The sequence below is a fragment of the Lontra canadensis genome, unplaced genomic scaffold (genome assembly GCF_010015895.1).
Source record: "Lontra canadensis isolate GAN:19392208 unplaced genomic scaffold, GSC_riverotter_1.0 scaffold67, whole genome shotgun sequence".
Classification (NCBI taxonomy): domain Eukaryota; kingdom Metazoa; phylum Chordata; class Mammalia; order Carnivora; family Mustelidae; genus Lontra; species Lontra canadensis.
In genome coordinates this window covers 300,771-322,015 of record NW_022631061.1, presented here as the reverse complement: position 1 = coordinate 322,015, position 21,245 = coordinate 300,771, and the positions used below count along the sequence as shown (strand labels likewise).

Below are 21,245 nucleotides of genomic sequence, written 5' to 3'. Positions count from 1 at the left end.
TGAAACTATACTAGTTGTATTATAGTCTGTAACTAAATAAGACATAGCACTAAAATAATTCAGTTAATTTTAACTTTTGAGGGTTTTTTTAAAAAGCACCACTTAAAACTTACATAGTCCCCCCAAAAATTAAATATAGAAAAGTCGTTCTACCATAGGAGTTTGAGAATGCACAAGGAAACAACAGGGCCAATTTTTCAACCTCTGGTTATTGATATGGAACACTAAATTCAAAGCCAGTTTGAGAATTTCCTACACTGCTCACTTATAGGAAAACAAAAAAAAAGAGTTTCATGGTAAATTTCTAGCCCTTGGAGGGCTAACCTGTTTTCCTGACTGTGGGTCACTGGCCAGATGACTTCTGAATTTTAACTTCATCATCCAAAAAGATAACATATAGGATTTCCAAGGGTTTTATTTTTTTAAGGAAAACTAAGAAATGACCACAATTGTAACACATTAAAAAAAAAAAAGTCGGAACTAGTCGTAACGATGTCTGAAAACTTTTAGTCTTAGATTTATTTTGAAACCAACTTCCAAACAAGAGGGAATGATGGAGCTGAAACTTGCTCCCACACCTTCCGAGCAAGTCCCTTTGGACTCATTTCCTTGTCACCGCAGCCAAGGACCGACTATGAAAGTCACTCCTGGGCGCTTGCTCAAGGCCTGTCCTCAAAGCCTCGCCCACACCTCCCCATCCCCCCAGCACCCCCCAGTCCCAGAGGAGACAGCGCTGGGGGCTGCAGCCACCTCATCGCTTGGTGGAGCGCTTCTCATACTTCTCCTGGCCGCTGCGCTTCCTGTGCGGGGAGTGGCCGCCCGCGCCCCGGGCCTGGAAGCTGGGCTTGTAGGGGTGGCCTCTGTGCTGCTTCCGGTTCTCTTCTTTCTGGCTCTGGCTTTTGGAGGGTTCCTTGCTGCCCTCTTTTTGCTCAGGGTCTTGCTCTTTATGGGACGGCAGCGTGTTCTTGATTGTGTTAATCAGAAATCTCTTATTTGTACCAGCGAGAGGACACTTCATCCTGGGGAGGAAAAAGAGAGAACATTCTCAAACTGAATCATCACTTGCTCCAGAGCTGCACCCACCGGTCATGGGTTCCTGCCAAAGAATTTTGTGTCCACAGAATCAAGTTTCTGAATGCGTTCAGCTTTCCTTGCATGCCACCTAGTGTAAACTGTGAGTACAAGGGGGAAAAGGCAAGACACTTGGAATTCTCCAGTCCACCGAGCTGCCCCTTAGCTGAATACTTCGCCCCTCTCTTCCTTATTGGGACTAACTTTCCCACCACTATGCCTGTGCAGGTCTTGGCCACAACGTGAAAGAACAGGATCCCTTCTATTTTCTCCCTGAATAATAGATGCCCAATTTGACTATAATCTGCATTTCTGAGCTAAATTGATCGTGGCTTGTTTTTAATTACCAAAGAGTGACAGTGAAGTCCCTCTCTGAGGAACAAAAAAGTATCTCTTGCCATATCTTGGATGCTGGGGCTCAGTAAAGCAGAAAAAAAATTATCCAAAGAATCTATGAAAATGCAATAATCACATTTTATCTTTAAAAGAATCTCACTTTCCATATCAGGCTTTTAGTTTGTGTTCTGTCGGGGGGTGGGGCACTTCAAGGAGACCCATGCTCTGGGTCAGTTTCTGTGTAATATATATTTAAGCAGCTGGTGATTCAAGTTTACCCAAGAGACAGGATGTAACTAATGAAATTATTATTTTGCATGCTTACGTATATACTACAGTATTATTTTTTTCTTTTTCAAGTGCATAAAGCTTTCATTTGGGGGAAGAAAACCCCCCACACAGATGAGAACCTGCATATTTGTCTTGACCTTCGGCTGTTACACGATGGGCTATTTTAGAAGGATACTGACCCCCCCAAATCATGTCACTCAGACTGGCTGGCAGTAAGCAAAGATGAATGTAGGATTCTAGAATCTCCATTTTTGTGTCAAACTTGGGATAAAAGAATCCCACACACTACTTCAAAATCAACCCAGCAGCGCCCCCACCAGGGCGATTTTATCGTCTAGGACCCTATCAGTGAAATGTGAGCAGATACTAGCTTCTTGGCACTTGCAGGGGTCAGACCAGCTCAAGCAATCAGAAATGGCATCGAACCTGGAAGTAAAATATGGAGAAAAAGAAGAGAAAATGTTTCCTGTAGCAAATAAACAATTCTTGCGCCTCTAGGAACAGAGAAAATCACTGATTTGCACTTGATGTGCAAGCGTGCTTCGGGCTCAGGCCGGGAGAAGTGAGGAGAGAAGGAGTTAGAACAAGGAGAGAAAGGAATGGAGAGAGCAAGGGCAATGGAGTGTAGTAGGAGCAGCGAGAACATTTAGAGGGGGTAGCTACCCTGGAGTTTTTGTTTCGTTTTTCTTTTAGTGCTGGAGTTTAGAAGCCACAGTGAATGAGATGAGGAGTGAAGAAGAAAGGCAGTGACAAAGCTGTGATGTCGTGAGGGCACAACACCATGGAAGTCCCGGGAGCCCTATGGGGCTTCACTTAGCTTCCAGAGAGAGCAACCACTAGACCTAGATTCAGAAGAGTAGGGCACACTGATGTCACCAAAGAGCACAATAGGGCTGGCCGGTAGGACAGAAGTGCCCCTCTTTGCCAACTGTGGCCCCATGCTTAGCACAGGAGCAGAATCGTTGGTACGAGTAAGTGGATCACGTGTGTCTCTTGGCTCTGGGAGGCTGTGTCCAGCCAGCTCCACAAGCATTCTGCGATCTTTTCTCTGGAGTGGGCCAGCTCAGTGCTGGTGAAACTGGTCAGTCCTTCTCTGGATTAGACATATGAGGAAAGGCAAGTACTGCCAGATGGGACGGACAATAATCAAAACAAAACCTTTGGTAACTCCTGGTGAATTCTGCTCTATTTTGCTCTCTTCCAAGGGAGATCACCTTTCCCACCATCCGCTCGCTCATGCTAGATGAACAAAGCTCTTCTGCTAGAGACCCGCGGAGTTCCTGCTGAGAGTGGGGGAGTGGGGACCGCCCCGGAGACAGCAAGCGAAAGAGCTGTTCAGAGAATGAGAGGACTTTCTAGAAGCAAGCCACAAGAAAAGTGGCCTTTACATCTCTTTTTTAACATTAGAGATGGGATTTTTAATGTTGGTTGTGCCTAAGAATCTATTCCAGGTGAGGAGTCAAGGGCAACTGGGAGAGAATTTGTTTTACCTGGCGGCGGTGGGGGCTGCTGAGAGTGACTGCTCCTGAACAGGCCAGGACATGCTTTCAAAATGACAGTGAGTGCTTACTTATACTTGTAATAAGTAAGGCAGGGCAGTGAGGTAGAGAGGTGGCTGCAAGCAGATATGGACGTACGAGTAGTTAATGAGTCCATATAGAGAAATTATGAAATCTGCAATGAAAGTATCACAGCGTAAGGAGTCTAACAGAGCTGCCAACATCTGTGGAAATCCTCTGGGAAGGAACTGCTCTAGCCTTCGGCTGGTAACTTATTTTGCTGAACCTTGCAGCTGGGTGTTCCATTGCTATAAACTCATACGACATGGTACTGGCCGAGCATACATGCTCTGAAGCCACACTATCTATCAGATTGAACCCTGAGCATGTTATATAGTCTCCCCATTGCCTCTTATCTGTTAAATGTGGGATCATAACAGTGACTATCTTCATGGAATGCTTGCCGACCAAATGAGTGAGTGCTTAGAATCATACTAATATATAGCAAGCACTTGGTACACGTTAGCTCTGGTTTATATCCTGGCTCTCCTCATTCGCTGTGTGACCAAGGGCAAGTTACTTAACTCCCCTGTGCATCAGTTTTCCCCATTTTAAAACAAGGGTAATAGAAGTATCGGCCCAGAGGGAGGACTTATTGAGATAACGCTTAAAGCATTTAGCACAGGACCAGGCCCATGGTAAATCCTCAAGTACATGTTACCGATGGGTTCTACAGTTTCTTATCCACCATTCCAAAATGTTAAAACCTTTGAAAATCAAGTTCTCTATATGATGCTGAAACTCGTTTGGCAGCAAAACCTGGCCTAACCTGACACTGGGCTGTTTATGTCTAGTCTTTATCACAGTTAGCATAAGCGTATGTGTGGGGGCAGAAATGATAATGTGTTGAACAAGAACCCCTGGGGGCATTCGTAGTACATACTGGGTGTGCTGATGTACCTTTCTAAAATGTGAAATTATCTCAACTTAGAAACTTGGAGGGATTCAAGGGTTTACAACAAGGGATTGTGGACCATTATTATTATTATTATTATTCACTCTCTTCATGAAAAAGAATATAGATAGCACATCTTTTAATACAGCAGGGACTTCTCCTTGAGAGCAACTCAAGGTAACATACTAAAGTCTCAGACGACCTGAGAAAAGAAGCTAATCAAGAAACAGATCAGGCTAGCTGATGTTCCTCAATGAAAAAAATTAAAAACAAACAAAACCTGAGCCATCAGGAAAAAGTTAATGAGATCTTATAGAAATTTTCATAAAAATGGTTAAAATGAAAAAGTGTTAAAATGGTTAAAATTGTTAAAATGAAAAAGCCACCTGGCTGGCTCAGTCGTTTAAGCTTCTGATTCTTGGTTTCGGCTCGGGTTCTGGTCTCATGACTGCTGGGATGGAGTCCAGTGGTGAGCTCGCACTCAGTGGGCTTCAGATATCCTCCCCATTTGCTCCCTCTCCTGCTCACACACATGCGCACTCTCTCCCTCTTATAACTAAATCTTAAAAAAAAAAAAGTTTTGGTGGGATGCCTGGGTGGCTTTGTCATTAAGCATCTGCCTTGAGCTCAGGTCATGATCTCATCGGGCTCCCCACTCAGACAGGAGCCTGCTGCTCCCTTTCCCACGGCCTGCTACTCCCCCTACTTGTGCTTTCTCTCTGTCAAATAAATAAATAAATTTGTTTTAAAAAAAAGTTTTGCGGGCGCCTGGGTGGCTCAGTGGGTTAAGCCTCTGCCTTCAGCTCAGGTCATGATCTCAGGGTCCTGGGATCGAGGCCCGCATCGGGCTCTCTGCTCAGTGGGGAGCCTGCTTTCTCCTCTTTCTCTATGCCTGCCTCTCTGCCTACTTGTGCTCTCTCTCTCTCTGTGTCAAATAAATAAATAAAATCTTAAAAAAAAAAAAAAAAGTTTTGCATTTCCTCATACTGTGTAAGCCCTGTAGATGCTCTTCAAATAGAACACTGAGGGCTGGGGTATGTAGGTAATTTCCGAAGTCTGTCCCAGTTTTAAAATTCTCTGCTTGTATTCTGCCTGTTTAGCCTTTAGAAAATTACTCTCCTCTCATTCATCCCATAAGAAAATTCATTTCTGGGCCACCTGGGTAGCTCAGTTGGTTGAGCACCTGACTCTTGATTTCAGCTGGGATCACGGTCTTGGGGTTATAAGATCGAGCCCTGCTTTGGGCTCTGTGCTTGGCGTGCAGTCTGCTTGGGATTCTTTCTCCCTCTTCCTTTACCTCCCCAGCAATAAATAAATATATAAATACATAAAATCTTAAAAAGAAAAAAAAAAAAGAAAACTCATTTCATCGATGTGTCTTGTTTCTCAGCTCTTTCTTGGTGCCATTTCCCCCCAGACTTGAGATGACATGATAAGCTCGCGTTAGGTATGCACCACTCCAGAGCTTTTCATGTCTGCATGGAGGTAAAACCCGGGCCCTAGAGTGAGAGCACAGGCTGGGGCTGCTCAAGGTACCTGCACTATATAACATCACTAGCTATGTCCCGAGACATGCTGCTGGAGTTGGGGACCCAAGAGGCCACCAGACGGAGCGGCTGCTTCCCTGTCTGCAGCTCTGATCCACACAATGTCAGCTTCCTCACCCTGGCCAGCTGTTTTTATTTTTGGTTTTAGAAAGATATATTAGCTCATGTGGAAGGAACTGATTTAAGTATAAACAGATACAAAACTCTAAATATAATGAGACCGCTTACAGCTGCACTGGGAGTACTAAGGACAGCACTGTCAGACATAAGGTCCGGCATCCTCACTCTGGTAAACTTTAAAAGGCAAGTGCTTTACTTCACTTCCAAAGCTGTCAGCCCAGCCATGGAGTCTTCTGCATGCCCCAGGAGAGGTAGATTTCTGGAGAATCTGCTATTAGAGAGACCTGCAGACTGACTGAGGCTGGGATTGTAAGCTTTTCATCTCTCTCTTTTTGAATGAGTACATGATATAATGTGTAAAAATAAGGCACTTCCTCCTTGCAATTATCATATTTGACTTAGGAAAAACAGTAGACTGTAAACAAACTTAGAGAACAGAAAAGGAAGAGATATGTAATTTTTTTCTTTCTGGTTTTAATAGTTTTTATCTTTACTGCTGAAGGATAGAAGTAGTAATATCTAGCATGCTACACAGTCAGACCTGCCACTTTTTAAAAAGATGTTATTTATTTTAGAGAGAGAGGTGGGGAGGGGCAGACGGAGACAGAGCGTCTCAAGCAGACCTGGCTGAGCTTGGAGCCTGACATGGGGCTTGATCTCAGGACCCTGACGTCACCAAAGCCGAAACCAAGAGTTGGACACTTAACTGACTGAGCCATCCAGGTGCCCCAGACCTGCCACTTTTGGATTCTAAAATAGTTCCATGAACACGACCCATCAGCTATTGGTACGTGATCACTAGCCAGTGGGAATGATAACATTGCAGACACTGGCTTCCATGAAGTAATTGTCCCATGCCATCACGTTACTGACGTCCCCTCGTTCCATTTCTCCAACTATCCAACACTTTATGGGCAGACAAAAGATGAAGAAAAGCAACGTATCTGAGATCCCAAGCTGGTAGGATTGGAATCAGAGGGTCTGATGCTGAGGTCCACCCTCCCAAATCAGGTTTGGAGAGCTGTGTGGAAGCTTGCTCCCACGATCCCTAGGCCTTTGTTTCCCTAACCACAAAAATAAGATTCCTAATTTCCCAAGGCCTGTTGTACTTCACAGATGTCCACACCAAGTACATTTAGAGTGCTTTCTGCCTCTGTCCTAGCCTTGCCCATGTCAGTGACTCTCCACTTGACACGGCATACAGATCTGCTTCTTGGTGCCCGTGCCGGGCAGAGCAGTCTTGGCCGCAGGCGTGCCAACAGTCTCTTCACCTGTGGTTTCTTTGCCTCACTGCTCTGGTGACTGGCCACCTGCTTATGCCGCAGAGGGTCTCCGTCTCTCTCTGCTCCTTCTTCCCGATCCAGGATGGTGTCGGGAGGGCATTAAGCTGGGTCCTGCAGTGAAGATAAATCCCAGGCTATCTGTCTACATATTTGTGCTTGGTAGCAGACCGCCAAGAGGAACAGAGGATGTGTGAGGATAAAGCTCAGAAGCAGGTATGTGAATGGTAGTGTCCAGAGAGAGACGACAAGGCCGCTGTCCTTGGCCGCCAGCTCCCTTAGCTGCACACATTATTTCCACGGCGATGTGATGGAGTGCTCACACATGTGGGGTTCTCTGGTTCACTTTCATAACTGGATCTGAAAGGCTGGGGGCAGCTGGGGGCAGGGAGCACTGACGAGCCTGCAGCTGTCGGACAGTAACACACGGGAGAGAGGTGGTGTGGTACAAGGAGCATTCATCCGGGGACGAGAAAACAAACGATGATCCATTCAGCAGCAATTAGCTTGCTGGAGCCCTTTGGGGCCCATGTTCTTTAGCTGTAGAGTAAAGGCTTTGCATCTCTGTGGCCCAGAAATTATGCCAAGAGCCTCGTCCGTGAGTCAGTCTGAAACGGGAGCCCTTCCTTCCCCGCCTGCCGGTTCCAGCACGCTGTGCTGTGCTTACCTGCTCACTTGTCCATATCCACCGAAGGATGAACAACTTGAAGGCCAGATCAGGGAGTCTTCCTTACTGCTGCCTGAGCCTGGCCTCTTAATATATCTACTGGCGCTCAGTCAAATGAATTTAAAAAAAAAATGCCTGCATAAAAACTTGAGAAATAACCAACAGCTGATGAGATATAAAGAAGAACCGCATGGTTGATTCTTCCCCTTTTCACCAGAATGACCACCAACACCAAACAGAAAAGCACCCAAAAAGGCCCTTCTTAAAACTGGGTTTAAAAAAACCCGAAGACTCATTTTCTGTCAAACTTTGTAACTTTTAATACCGTATATAAGCCTTTCCACGTATAAGTCTGAGGTTCTGCGAGCGCCGGACTCCAAACTTACATTGGGCTACAGGTCAGCTGATGTGAGTGTGACTAGAATAAAAACAGCTTTGTGGACAACAAAGCTGGGTGCATTTCTGAAATTTGTGCTTATAAATTCCTTTGTGTTGACGAAAAAGAAGTCATATGGGCCCATACTTCAGCTCCCTTGAGGCCTCTGTCAAGAACAGCTTCTGAAGAGATTCTTTTGCTGAAATACATCCACGGAAGTACAGAGCACCAAATGGTCTCTTTCTTTATAAAATAAAAAATGGCATTCCGTGGCATTTTCTTTAGTTCAGCAATCTCTTTCTGGCAATGGTTCAACTACCTCACTGAGATCTTTTCATGGACTATCGAGGAGGGAAAAAAATGGCACTCTCGTTCTATTTTCAACTTTAAAGCAAATATAAAGTTCTTCTAGATGCTTAGAAAAACACACCGTGGCCCACAAGTAAGCAACAGATTGTCTCCTCCTTTAAGATCTGTCCCAGAAGATGTGTTGATGGGGATGGAACTTGGGACTCCCCTGTCTGAGTGCCCATCTACCCAAGTGCTATGGAGCCTCTGCCCATGGGAGAGGTGTGGGAATGCTTTCAATTCTGCAGAGCAGGCTGGTTCCATTCTTTACAATATGTAGGGACTGTTACGGTGGTTTTCAAATTTGTGTGCACTTTAGAATCACCTGGGTATCTTTTTAAAACCCCAAGCTCAGGCCACACCCCAAATGATAATCAGTGATGGTGGGACAGAGACATTAGTATTTTGGAAGCTTCTCAGATGATTTCAAAAGTGCAGATAAGTTTGGGAACCACTGGATTAGTAGTTACAAGTTTTCATTTATTTACACACGCATGCACACATGCACGCACACTGAAACAGATGGAAAACCAGTTATCTTCCCAGGACGAGCACGATGGGGAAGATGTCTTTGTCTCAGCACCAGGGAGCAGACGCAAGTCATGGCCGTCCTTCGGCCAGACCTGTTAGCGTAGCCCGCGTTGGTCAGGGTGTCCTGAACCAAGAGCTGCTTCAAGGAAGAGGACCTGTGCGAATGTTTGAACAGTAAGTGAACTGGCTGGTTATTCAGATGTGAGTGAGCCTGTCACTTCAAGGAAAACAATTCACAGTTTTTACTGGCAATGATAAAACTTGAATTTTCAAGTGCAAGAAAATTAGACTTTTGGAAAACTGTGCACTTGACCAGTTCCCAACATTTAAAAGGCTTTTTTGATGAGATTAATGGTGGTAGTTACAAATGTATTCCTTTAATATTATATAATGAAATGTGTTAACATTTGGAGGATGACTCCCTGAACCAGCATTTTTTAGATGACCAATGCATGATGTTACAAAATCATGTATGAGGAGAAGATCCAGTCAAAGTGTAAGGTAGATGAAGGGATTTTTATTATAACAGAACATGAAGAGTCTACATTACTAAAAAGAATGTTAAGAATCTACCACTCATTAAGGTTATTTGCAAAGTTTTGATGAAGGATTAAAGAATACCATAAATTTTTGGGAGAGGCTATTGAAATACTTCTTCCTTTTCCAAATATACATTGGTGTGAAGTTGGATTTTCTTCATATACTTTAATCAAAACAACAGGTTGTAGAAGCTTACATGAAATCCCAGGTGTCTTTTATAAGCGGGGATGAGGAGGTTTACAAAAATATTAAAGAGTATCACTTTAACGCAGTATTTTTTGCCCAAAATACAGTTATTTTTATAAAAGTATATCATTCCCTTTAACATGTAATAGGCTTATTATTTTTAAATACATTAATAAATAAATCCTTTAAAACTGCTCACTTTAAATTTCAAATATAGTAAATACTGATAATCCACATAAAAAAGGTTCTTTGTCATTGTCAATAGTTTTTAAGTGTGTAAAGGGCCCTAAAACCAAACAGTCAGAGGACTGCCATTACAAGACAATTGAGAAAAATAGCCATGTCAGCAGGAATTCTTATCCTGTAGACTAATGGGAACTTGGAAGTTTCAGATCCTGTTTTCCCGGGATCCTCCTCTTCTGAGTTTGGAATGCTTTACTTGGCCTGCCATCTCTTACTCCCTCTTCAATAGGCTTCTTCTTCCTTCATGGGAAGAGCTGCCAGTTGTCCCCCAAATAGCCATTCTTCCTTTCTTCTACAGTAAAAGAACCCCAGATATTCATCTGGTACATGACTTCCTGGGGGAAAAAGACTGAATTCCTGACCTTGTAGCTGAGCTGGGTAAAGACATGAAATGAAATTCTGACCAATTGGGTATATGTAGAAATGTAGGCAACTTCTGGGCAGTGCCTTTAAGTGGGAGGAGGGGGCACCTTCCTTCTTTTCTTCCCTTCTGCTGACTGAACTGGGGAAGGAATGGCTGCTACCGTAATAGACCATGTGGAAAAGCATCACACTCTATGGCTGGGAGATGTAGAAAACTGGAAGAGACAACTTTGTGGAACTGCTGACCTTAATGGTATAAAGCCCAATGTGCATATCAGTACTCCCACAAATGGCAAGATGACCTGTGCCCGTGGTAACTCTCTCCAGGGGAAACAGAGCTGACAATGATCAACTAGTTTTTTCACTAGCAGAAAGTTCTACTAAGCCAGTAAGTGGCAGAAAGATTGTCAGGATAAATGACTTCCACTGGAGAAATGCCTAGAAGCCACTGATCTCCTTGAACACTCCTAACTCAGCAAGAACCCTGACTGACATTTTCTTATTCCTGGTCAAGCCATGAATTCATGATTTAGCTCCCCACTGATTCTTTCACACACGGTACTGGATTGGACCAGTGGCTATGGTCAACCTGGTCACAGTCCTGCCTTACACTGAACACCTAAGCAGCCTGCCCCTAACCAACTTTGTACCAATTTAATTCACCAGAGTAGAGGCACCTTTAACTCTGTAAAGGACAGAGGGGGACTAGAAAGAAGGTAAGAGCAGATCCTACTAACACTGGCTGCTGCATGACGGAAATTGTGCGAATATTTCCAAACATCCTATCTCACCAAATCTGTATGACTATCCTTCCACGAGGAGAGCATTTTATTGAATCTAAGATGATTACATATGTTACATACAGATTGACTTGCACTGGATTATTTCATTTTCTATCACTTCATCCATAAATACATCAGAATGAACTTCTGAAAGATAATAGCTTTAAAAAATGAAGTAACATCAAAACCATTATCACACCTAAAAAATCCACATTAATTCCTAAATACCATCAAATACCCCAACTGTTTCCTAAATGTCTTTTTATAGTTACTTTGGATAAGGATCCAAATAAAGTATACATTTTATTTGATGTGCCTCAAATCTATTAATTCATAGGATACCCCTCCTTTTCTCTGCAATTTATTTGTTAAAGAAACTCAGTTGTTTGTCCTGTAGAGTTCCCCACATACAGGATTTTTGTGATTTCATCCCCCTGGTGTCAGTTACTGTGTTCCTCCGCCCTCGGTACTTCCTGCAAACTAGTAGTTCTAACTGGAGATCTGATCAGATTTGGGTTCAATCCTTTGACAAGGGTATCTCATAAATGGTGGTGTGTTCTTCCCTGCTGCATCTTTTCGTGGCATGGAGATGGGTCAGTGAGTTCAGATGTGGTCAGCCTGACCTGTCCCAGAACTGTCCCCAGCAACTCCTCATCTGGTTGGGTTAGTGGCCAGTGACCTTTGCCTAGGCCCAGTGTATCCTTAGGGACTGCAAATGAGGACTTTCTTTTTATTTTAAAAGGGATAATTCATACAGAATGGAATTTATCCTTTTTAAGTAACAGGTGTGAAGAGTTTTGACAACTATACAAAGTCGTGTAATCATCACATTAGTCAAGATGTGAACTGTCTTCTGTCACCCACAGAGTTCTGCAGTAAATCCCTTCCTTCTGTCCCCATTTCCTGGCAACCAAGGATCTGCTTTCTGTCCCTATAGTTCTGGGTTTTCTAGAACACCACGTAAGTAGAATCTCACACTGTGTAAGGTTTTGTGTCTGGCTTCTTTCACTTAGCAGGGTGTCCCCATGTCTGCTTCTATTCCTCTTTGTTAAGGAGTAGCACTGAATGTACGGTTAGAACCTCAATTTGTTTATCCAGTCATCAGTTAGTGGACATCTGGGTTGTTTCCAGTTCTGAGCTGTCATGAATAAAAGTGCTATGCATATTACTGTGCAGATTTTTGTGTGGGCTTCAGTTTTCAATTCCCTGGTAATTGGTTAGAAGAACTCTCTATGTATAAGAAACAGCCAGCTATTTTTCAAAATGGCTGTACAATGTTCATTTCTGCCAACAATGTGTGAAGGTTCTAATTGTTTTATGTCCTCAGCCTTATTCGGTAGTCAGTCTTTTTAAATTTTAGATATTTTAGTGCCCGTATAGTGGTAACTAACTATGGTTTTAATTTGCATTTCGCTGGTAACCAATGTTTTGAGCATCTCTTCATATGCTGATTGGCCAATCCTACATCATTTTCAGTGAAGTGTTTCTTCAAATCTTTTGTCTATTTTTACATCAGATTGTTTTCTTATTGAGTGGCTAAGAATTCAAATGATGCTCTTATTCTGTAATCCTTGTCCATTTAATAGATGCACTTTTTTTTTTTTGAAGATTTTATTTATTTATTTATTTATTTATTTATTTATTTATTTATTTATTTGTCAAAGAGAGAGAGTGAGCGCACAAGCAGGCAGAGTGGCAGGCAGAGGCGGAGGGAGAAGCAGGCTCCCTTCTGAGCAAGGAGCCCAATGCAGAACTCGATCCCAGGACCCTGGGATCATGACTTGAGCCAAAGGCAGCGGCTTAACCGACTGAGCTACCCAGGCATCCTGATGTACTTCTACAACAAAGTTTTTTTCAATAATTATTTGGTAACTCTGAGGTATAATTTGTACAGGGAACAGAATAATGTTTTATTCTTCTTTTCTATTTGCCAATTTTATAAATAATGATTTGGTTCCACAGCATTCTCCAAAAGGGACCATTAAGCTTCTTTTGTGATTATCATTATGACTTCATAGAGCTTAAGTTTTCATGATAACTTTATTCTTCTTGGTGATCAAATTATCCCATCTAGTGGGAGACCTTTCAGGTTGTTTCTTGAGTCTTTCTGACATCACTTTCTGGCTCCTTTTAACACATTTTCTGCCTGTGTAGGAAGAGTTTGGCCTTACGCACAGAGAGGTCGGGCCTCTGGGAGGTAATCTCAATTCTCAGAGGTAATGTCACATCTGACAGACCTGTCTTTGTTCCAGATAGATCTTAAGATGGGTCAGGCCCCACTTGATGGTATTAGGGTAAGAGCTGACCATGCCTCCTCCCCACTGCCCCCCCACAAAAAACCCCCAAGCATGTGATTTAGGGTGGGAGCTTTGGGTCATGTGGTCCATGTCAAACTGGAGATTGAGATCAACCATGTGAGCAATTAATCAATTATGCCTAAGTAATGGAATCCCAATAAAAAACTTTGAATACCAAGGCCTGGGTAAGCTTCCCTGATAAGCTGGGTGGGTAATGTATCCTGACTCCACAGGGAGGAGACAACAGAAGTTTCACGTTTAGAACCCTCGCAGACAATGCCCTTCATGCCTTCACTGGGACTGATTTTAATCTGTATGCTTTCCCTGTAATAAACTGTAACTGTCAGTATCATAGCTTTCTGTGAATTGTATGAATTGGTCAGTGACTTACGGAAGCAGAGGGTACTTTGGGGAACTTCCTGAATTTGCAGCTGGTGTAAGAAGCTAGAGGGGCGCCTGGGTGGCTCAGTGGGTTAAGCCTCTGCCTTTGGCTCAGGTCATGGTCTCAGAGTCCTGGGATCAAGCCCTGCATCAGGCTCTCTGCTCAGCAGGGAGCTTCCCCCTCTTTCTCTGCCTGCCTCTCTGCCTACTTGTGATCTCTCTCTCTCTGTCAAATAAATAAATAAAATCTTAAAAAAAAAAAAGAAAAAGAAAAAGCGAGGGCAGTCTGGGGACTGTGACCTCTAACTTGCTGTCTGGTGAACTCCAGGCACTGCCTCGGATCTGCAATCAGTTATTTTTCTAAGGTTCTTGGTCTTCTTTTAGTGAGAAGTGGTATTTATATATCGCGCAATCTGGATGCCAGGGGCACTCACTGCTACCAAGTGGGCGGTCATCATTTCTAGCACTTTTCCATGAACAGAGCTGGAAAAGCTTTCCTTTTTCTTTCTTTCCTTCCTTCCTTTCTTTCTTTCTTCCCTTTTTTTTTTTTTTTAAGAGAAACTCTAGCATGGTTTTGTACTGATATTTCCAATTCAAATTTAGGATTATAGGTTTTTACTTTGATTTTATATCTGTGTCTCTTTGACACTGGAGATCAGGGTATTTTTAGCAAATAAACATTTACTTTGTGTTATCCTGTTATATGATAATTTCAGAAAAACATCAGTATTGTTGACAATATGATGACTGAAAACAATTTAGGATTTCTTGTTAGTTCTTTTGGGTACAGAGTCCGATTTCAGCTCACATGAAGAAGTTCCTTTATGTGCGGCTAAGCCATCCACTAAATGGCTTTTTAGGTCTATTTGTTTTGTTTTGCTTGATTTTTAAGGATTTCCTTTTCCCTCTATTTAACTTTGTTTTATATTTTATGTAAACCATATGCACGGTTCTAAGAGTCAAGTCTACAGAATGAGGTATATTCTGAAGTTACATCTAACTCTAATCACCCACAATCCTCCACCGTAGTAGGTTCTACATTCTAGAACCTACTAAGGTGGAGAATTGTGAAGTCAGCATATTTATTGAATGCCTGTGTTATGGCTAAAGTGAATCTTAAAAACGCTTAAGATTAAATTCTTAAGGTTAAATTCCTCCTTTGTTTCTAAACTTTTAAGTCTTAGAGCTCTGTTGTGTGTGTAGAAACTGTAAAGGCAAACTTTAGTTCTACACAACTGAACTGTTACATAATAGAAATACTTGCAAGTCAAATTTTAAAAAGAAATTTCCATTGACTAAGGACCATAATTAAAACAGAGATTCTCAAATAATGGACACTGATATCTCTCTTACACGGTGCCTCTGGGCAGTTGGTGCCTCTGGGCAGTTGTCTCCTGGGGTTTAATGTGTCTCCTGGGGTTCTGTGAACAAAGGCTTGACAGCGCTGTAAGGACTGCTCTCCTGTCCACACTCCCTGCCCTCTCCTTCAGGGTCTCAGAGCCCCCCCAGTGCTGACCCTCAGCAGGGCTCCCACTCTCCTGCTGGCCTCTGAGTGATTTCCTCCAAAGTCACAGTATTATATTCCCTCCATCTGCTAAAGACTGACATATCCACATCTCCAGCCAAGACTTTCTCTTTAATACTGTTTTAAGAAAGATTATTCAAGAACTTACCAACCCATAGGTCCCATAGTTTCTGCTCTCGTTTTCCCACGTTTTGCCTCTTTAAGCAGTTCTTCAATTGCTTTCCTGATGGGGAGAAAAAGAGATTTGAGAGGCAGTCACTCCACCAAATTCTGAAAAATCAGTTCTTTCCACATATATGACCTAGCGGAATGACCAGTTTTTGAAGCATAAAACTTCAAAATTGGGGAGAAATTTTTAAAATTTAAAACACATGGTTGATAATTTTGAAATATAAATAACATTAAAAAGAAACTTTTTATATGAAGGGGAAAACACTGAAAATCAGACAAAATGACAAAGCACATCCATATTTAAAATGTTCAAATGCATTATTACTCTAAGAAATAATAGTGAACCCAACAAGGATAAGAATGTTTCTGGCCCTTAGTTAGTGAGAGAGAAGTGCATACTATTTGCTCTGTTAACGGGGACTGCAGCTGATATAACATTTCCGGAGGACAGTTTGGCAACACGATAAAGAGCCTTCAAAATACCATATACCTGCTAACCTAGAAATTTTACTTTATCTACTTTATAGTGTGCATTGGGTAATTTTTTAAAAAAAGATTTTATTTATTTATTTGACAGACAGAGAGACAGTGAGAGGGGGAACACAAACAGGGGGAGTGGGAGAGGGAGAAGCAGGCTCCCTGCTGAGCAGGGAGCCCGATGCGGGGCTCGATCCCAGGACCCTGGGATTATGACCTGAGCTGAAGGCAGATGTTTAATGAATGAGCCACCCAGAAGCCCCGGATGATTTTTTTTTTTAAGATTTTATTTATTTATTTGAGACAGATTGAGAGAGAGAGAGAAAGAGAGAGAGAGAGAGAGAGAGCTGACTCCCTGCTGAGCAGGAAGCCTGATGCAGGACTTCACCCCAAGACCCGGAGATCATGACCTGAGCCAAAGGCTGACACTCAACTGCTCAATCAACTGACCCACCCAAGAGCCCCTGGATAATTTTTATTTCAAATTTATTTGCATTATATATTATATAGGAAAACATTTGGAGGGGTATTATCAAGATGGTAAGATTTTCTGGGTGATTTAAAAGTTGTTTTTTTTTTTCCCCCCGAATGCTTTTCTATATTTTCTATTTTTTCCAGAGTGAATCTGTGCTATTTTTGCTATTTTTAGAAAGATACTGGAAGAAAAAAAAAAAAAAACTCCAGGAAATGTACTTATCAACCCTATTCTGAGATTTTACTATGTCCAAGGTACCGTGTAAGGTGCTATGGGTAATAGAATAGGAAGATGACCATTCCTGACTTTACTATTACTTATGCTATATAAGTACTAAAGTTAAGAAAAGAGAGGTATGGGGTGCCTGGGTGGCTCAGTGGGTTAAAGCCTCTGCCTTTGGCTCAGATCATGATCCCAGGGTCCTGGGATCGAGTCCTACATCGGGCTCTCTGCTCAGTGGGGAGCCTGATTCCACCTTTCTCTCTCTCTGCCTGCCTCTCTGCCTACTTGTGATCTCTGTCTGTCAAATAAATAAATAAAATCTTAAAAAAAAAAGAAAGAAAAGAGAGGTATGAAGTTAGAGATAAATATAGTCCAAAGACAGAATTATATATCCAATCACAAAATTTTGGAACTGGTAATTATGCATTGATTCTATATAAAAACATTTAATTATGCTATTATAGCACTACTACAGATACAATTTACATAATCCTCCAATGATGTGAACATTCTATGAATATTTCATAATGATTCTCATTTTATCGAAGCAGATAGCTTAAAAAAGCAAGTATTATTTAAAGACTTATAATAAAATATAGCAGTCCTCTGCATCACCCTTCTCTACTCACCAAAAAAATTCAATCTCAACCCTTAAGAAAAATCTGCTTCTCCTGGTATTTACCTCTAATTTCTATTAGTATGCTGTCAAACTATTTCACCACCCTCTTGATCTTCAACAAATCTATTTTTGTATAATTTATAATTTTGTATAATTTTTCAATAAACTCCCACTAACAGTGAGATCTTAAAAAAAAAAAAGTCTTTTCAGCTGACTCAGCAGCTGGACTCTCTCTGCTCCATCCTGGAGGGCCCACCCGACCATGTCAGCAAAGAACCAAACACTGACCACCTTAGGCACTGTCTGACGCCCTGGTCATGTTCAGTCAGACAGTGTTTCACAGCCCAACCTCCTGGCATCAGGAATAGGTAAGTGCATCTGCTTACCACAGATCATCAGTCCAGGAGGAAGACCCCGACTGCCCCACGGTCCCTCAAGCTGGACTTAGAATCAAACTGACATGAGACAGATTAACAGGAGAAAATAAAATTTAATAGTGTGCATAAGGGGAATCCATAGAGACAAGACATTTCAAAGACAGTGAGGCAATATGAATGAGGTAAGGAGACAGGTAGGACCTGAGGATACAAAGGGGAGGAAGGCATTTAGCAAGAAGATAAGAGGAGAAGTTTGGAAAAACAAGGTTGCTCTATTATGCAGATCAGTTTTGTAGGTAAAGGGGAGTCTCGGTTACTAGCTCTCTGCCTGGTACAGGCTCTTCTTTCCAAAGTAAATTTAGGCAGTTGAGGGGAAGGCAGGGAGTTTTTCCTGGCATCTGCGAGGTTTTGCTTAACTCAAAATGATTTTTACACTAAGTGGCCCATGTTGGGGCAGCCTGCCCTTGGCCTCCACACCTTCTTTCTCCCATCTCTTTACAATAATAATAATAATAATGATAATAAAATATCCTCTCGATGTGATCTGTCTCATCCAGTATTTCATGAAAAATGCATCCTATCTAGTTCCAAAGATCCTTTTTCACCCTCACAGATGTAAGTTAAAAAATCAAAGGGTAAAAATATTCCCAAAACACCTCCTCCCCCTTCCCATCAGTAAGTGTGGTAGTTTCTAAATAAAAGCAGGGACCCATCATACTTAGATCCGCCCATACTTAGATCTCTTCTCCTGACGGCAGAAAGTGAAAAAATCTTAAGGGAAAAAGCTTTTTGGGCAGCTCCCCAATTATGAACAAACTGTGTGTCAGTCACAAATAAACTAGAATGCATTTTCCCATAAAATCCATGGTAAAATGTTTCCCTAGCTCTCTTGGACCAGCCCACAAAAGCCCATTTGTGCCATAAGACAGCTGAAATGCTGCACATCTGCAGAAAACAATATTCAGTTTAAGACCTGGCAGAGATCACAAGCCCATATTCTAGGCACCTTCAAGACTTTCATGTTGATTTTTTTTTTTTTTTAATTTGACAGAGAGAGAGCAAGCGAGCACAAGCGGGGGGAGTGACAGGGGGAGAGAGAGAAGCAGGCTCCCCACAGGCTCTATCCCAGGACCCTGGGACCATGACCCCAGCAGAAGGCAAACGCCCAACCAGCCCAGGCGCCCCAGAAGTTGATGTTCATATAGTTTTGATTTCATGTAAAACCATCTCCAGCACTGTCATTAGTTTTCTCTGCCATGATTTCAGAGATCTGACTTAATAACCACAGTCAAATAGAAGAGAAGGTATGTGTATGAGAAAGGGTGACAAGGTAGAAGGAATTCACTTGTGACAGAAGAGAGGGGCACGCTCAGTCCTTAGCAAGCATGGGAGGTGGGACCCCACTGCCCCAGCTGGAGTGTAACCAAATTTGGTATTTGTGATTGGTTTAACACCAAGTAACGTTGGCATGGAGCTTTACTGTTGGCAAAGTGCCATCCTATCTGAACAGGACAACATAGTTATGGCGACTAGTTTACAGTTGAGGAGAGTGGTACCCTGCCTAACTTGCCTAAGGCAGCACTGCTAGTGATCTTGGAGGAGGAGTAGGGGAGAGGGGACCAGGGAGGGAGAGAGGGGACAGGGAGAGGGAGGGGGCAGGGGAAAGGAGAGAGGGTAGAGGAGGGAGAAAAATCCGCCAAACAAAATGCCCCCTGCACATGTTTAAAGGCTACACGTCCTCTGATCTTTTCCACAAACATTTGCACAGCAAGCCCTGAGGAATCATTTCCCCTTAATCATTAAAGGCAAAAAATAAAATAAAGGGGGGGAAGGGAGGCCTAACAGAGCTGCCACTGCATCTGCACTCACTTGGAGAACGGGAGAGGCGGAGGAAGAAGGACTCTGCACTATTTTGTCCTAAGAATGTTGAGCATTTGCTACCACTTCCCACCCCAAATTCTCCTGCCCGAGCTCTGTCTGCAGGGCTTTACTCGCAAACAGGAAAAGAAAGATTCCTAGCAATTGTGCGCTCGCTCAGCAATAACAACACCATCTTCAAAATTCAGGGGAGAAGAACGGAAAGTCAGGGAATTCTTCGGGGAACTTACTATGGCCCCTATTATTTCTCCTGGAAATCTGGCTCATGATTCTTGGGTAAGGAAGGAGCAAAGCCAGCTTCTACTGCACATTGGCGTAGAGGCTTAAATCCTTAAAGATTATGAGACATCAACCCCAGGAAACAAGGTAGTTATTTAACAAGAGGATGAAATGCAAGTGTCAGCTGCATTAAAATACAGGAAAAGCAAACAGCAGGAGAATACGGAAAGGCTAAGTATTCAGAGAACTTGTGCAAGTAAACAATTATTGAGACACAGTTCAGTTCTGGGTAATTTTTATACTTAGATTCTTCAACATCCTAAAGGTTTCTTTGTAAAACAAATTTGTTATATTAGGATATACAGTTGGATGCAAACAAGAAGTCCAAGAAAGCCAGCTCATTAAGCAGACTGTTTTCTGGGCATAGGAATCAAATGCAGTAAGTTTTCCACAACCCACGTGTGCCTTGTCTCCGCCCAGTTTTCCGCCCCTGCGGGGCTTCCTCAGGCCTGCCTGTTCATTCCATTAGCCAGCTGGTAGATGCTTAAGGAATGTGAACGGATGATAATAGCAGCTGAAATAGAAGCCAAGTGGGAAGGCAAATCTGGTGCAAAATCATCTTAAAATCCAAAGTCGAGCCAATTAGTTTTGAGTTATCTGGGTCTGTGTTTCTTTTTACTCACATAAATCAACCGAGAGTTAACGAACACCATCGGTCTACAGCAAGGGGAGCGAGAAAACCAAGGCAACTGAAATCAAACAACAGAGATTTGAGAGTTGGCAAATTAAATAATGGAGAACAGGAGAAAATGAGATCTTTAAAGGAAGAAAATTGGAAAAGCTAAACATCAAGTAGTTGTTCAAGAAAGACACAGAGGGGGAAAGAAGGACAGAGAGGGTCCGAAGCGGCTTCCGTAGGGCTGACATTGTGCTGTGTGATCAAGGAGCTGGGGACATAGGTGCGTTCCCTCTGACAGTTTATCAGGCTGTCCACTTAGGATTTGTGCCCTTTTCTGTAGGTATAATTATAATTCCAAAGAAGAAAAAAATTACTAAAAACAAGTTACCTTTGATCAACCAAGAGTATAGTATCTGTCACATGATGGATGGGAAAAGCGTCTGAAATAAGTCATGTAAGACGAGGTGAGGGTCTCGTGTTCAAAAAGTGTAACCTGGTAACAAGCACACAGACTTGGAAAATGGGCAGAAACCAGCGCGGTGGCCTTGGCTGCTGCTGACCAGAAGGCCCCCGCCAGGCCCAGCATATGGTCAGTGCAGAAGGCCAGCAGCTCATGCCCAAGCTGTCCACATATAGCAAGGCACTGGGCAAAATTTAAAAGCAGCTTTATTAATAGCAACCTCAGTGTCTTCCCATGGAGTGGTAAGTTTTGAAGAAAAAAAAAAAGGAACGATTTACTTGATCTTCAATAAGGATTTGATGTCAGACCACAGAACACTGATTAAAAAAA

The 21,245-nt window shown here is 42.6% G+C and overlaps 1 protein-coding gene across 1 annotated transcript in view; it reads right to left on the bottom strand.

Moving 5' to 3' along the window:
- Nucleotides 1–487: 487 nt before the first annotated feature.
- Nucleotides 488–21,245, bottom strand: part of LOC116880686 (protein POLR1D-like) — a 43,544-nt gene continuing 22,786 nt past the window's right edge. The window contains exons 2-3 of the mRNA XM_032879961.1: nt 15,487–15,561; nt 488–1,019 (exon numbers count right to left, since the gene is read on the bottom strand). Of these exons, the coding sequence (XP_032735852.1) occupies nt 752–1,019; nt 15,487–15,561 (343 nt within the window). The 3' untranslated portion in view covers nt 488–751. The remainder of the gene's footprint in view (nt 1,020–15,486; nt 15,562–21,245) is intronic.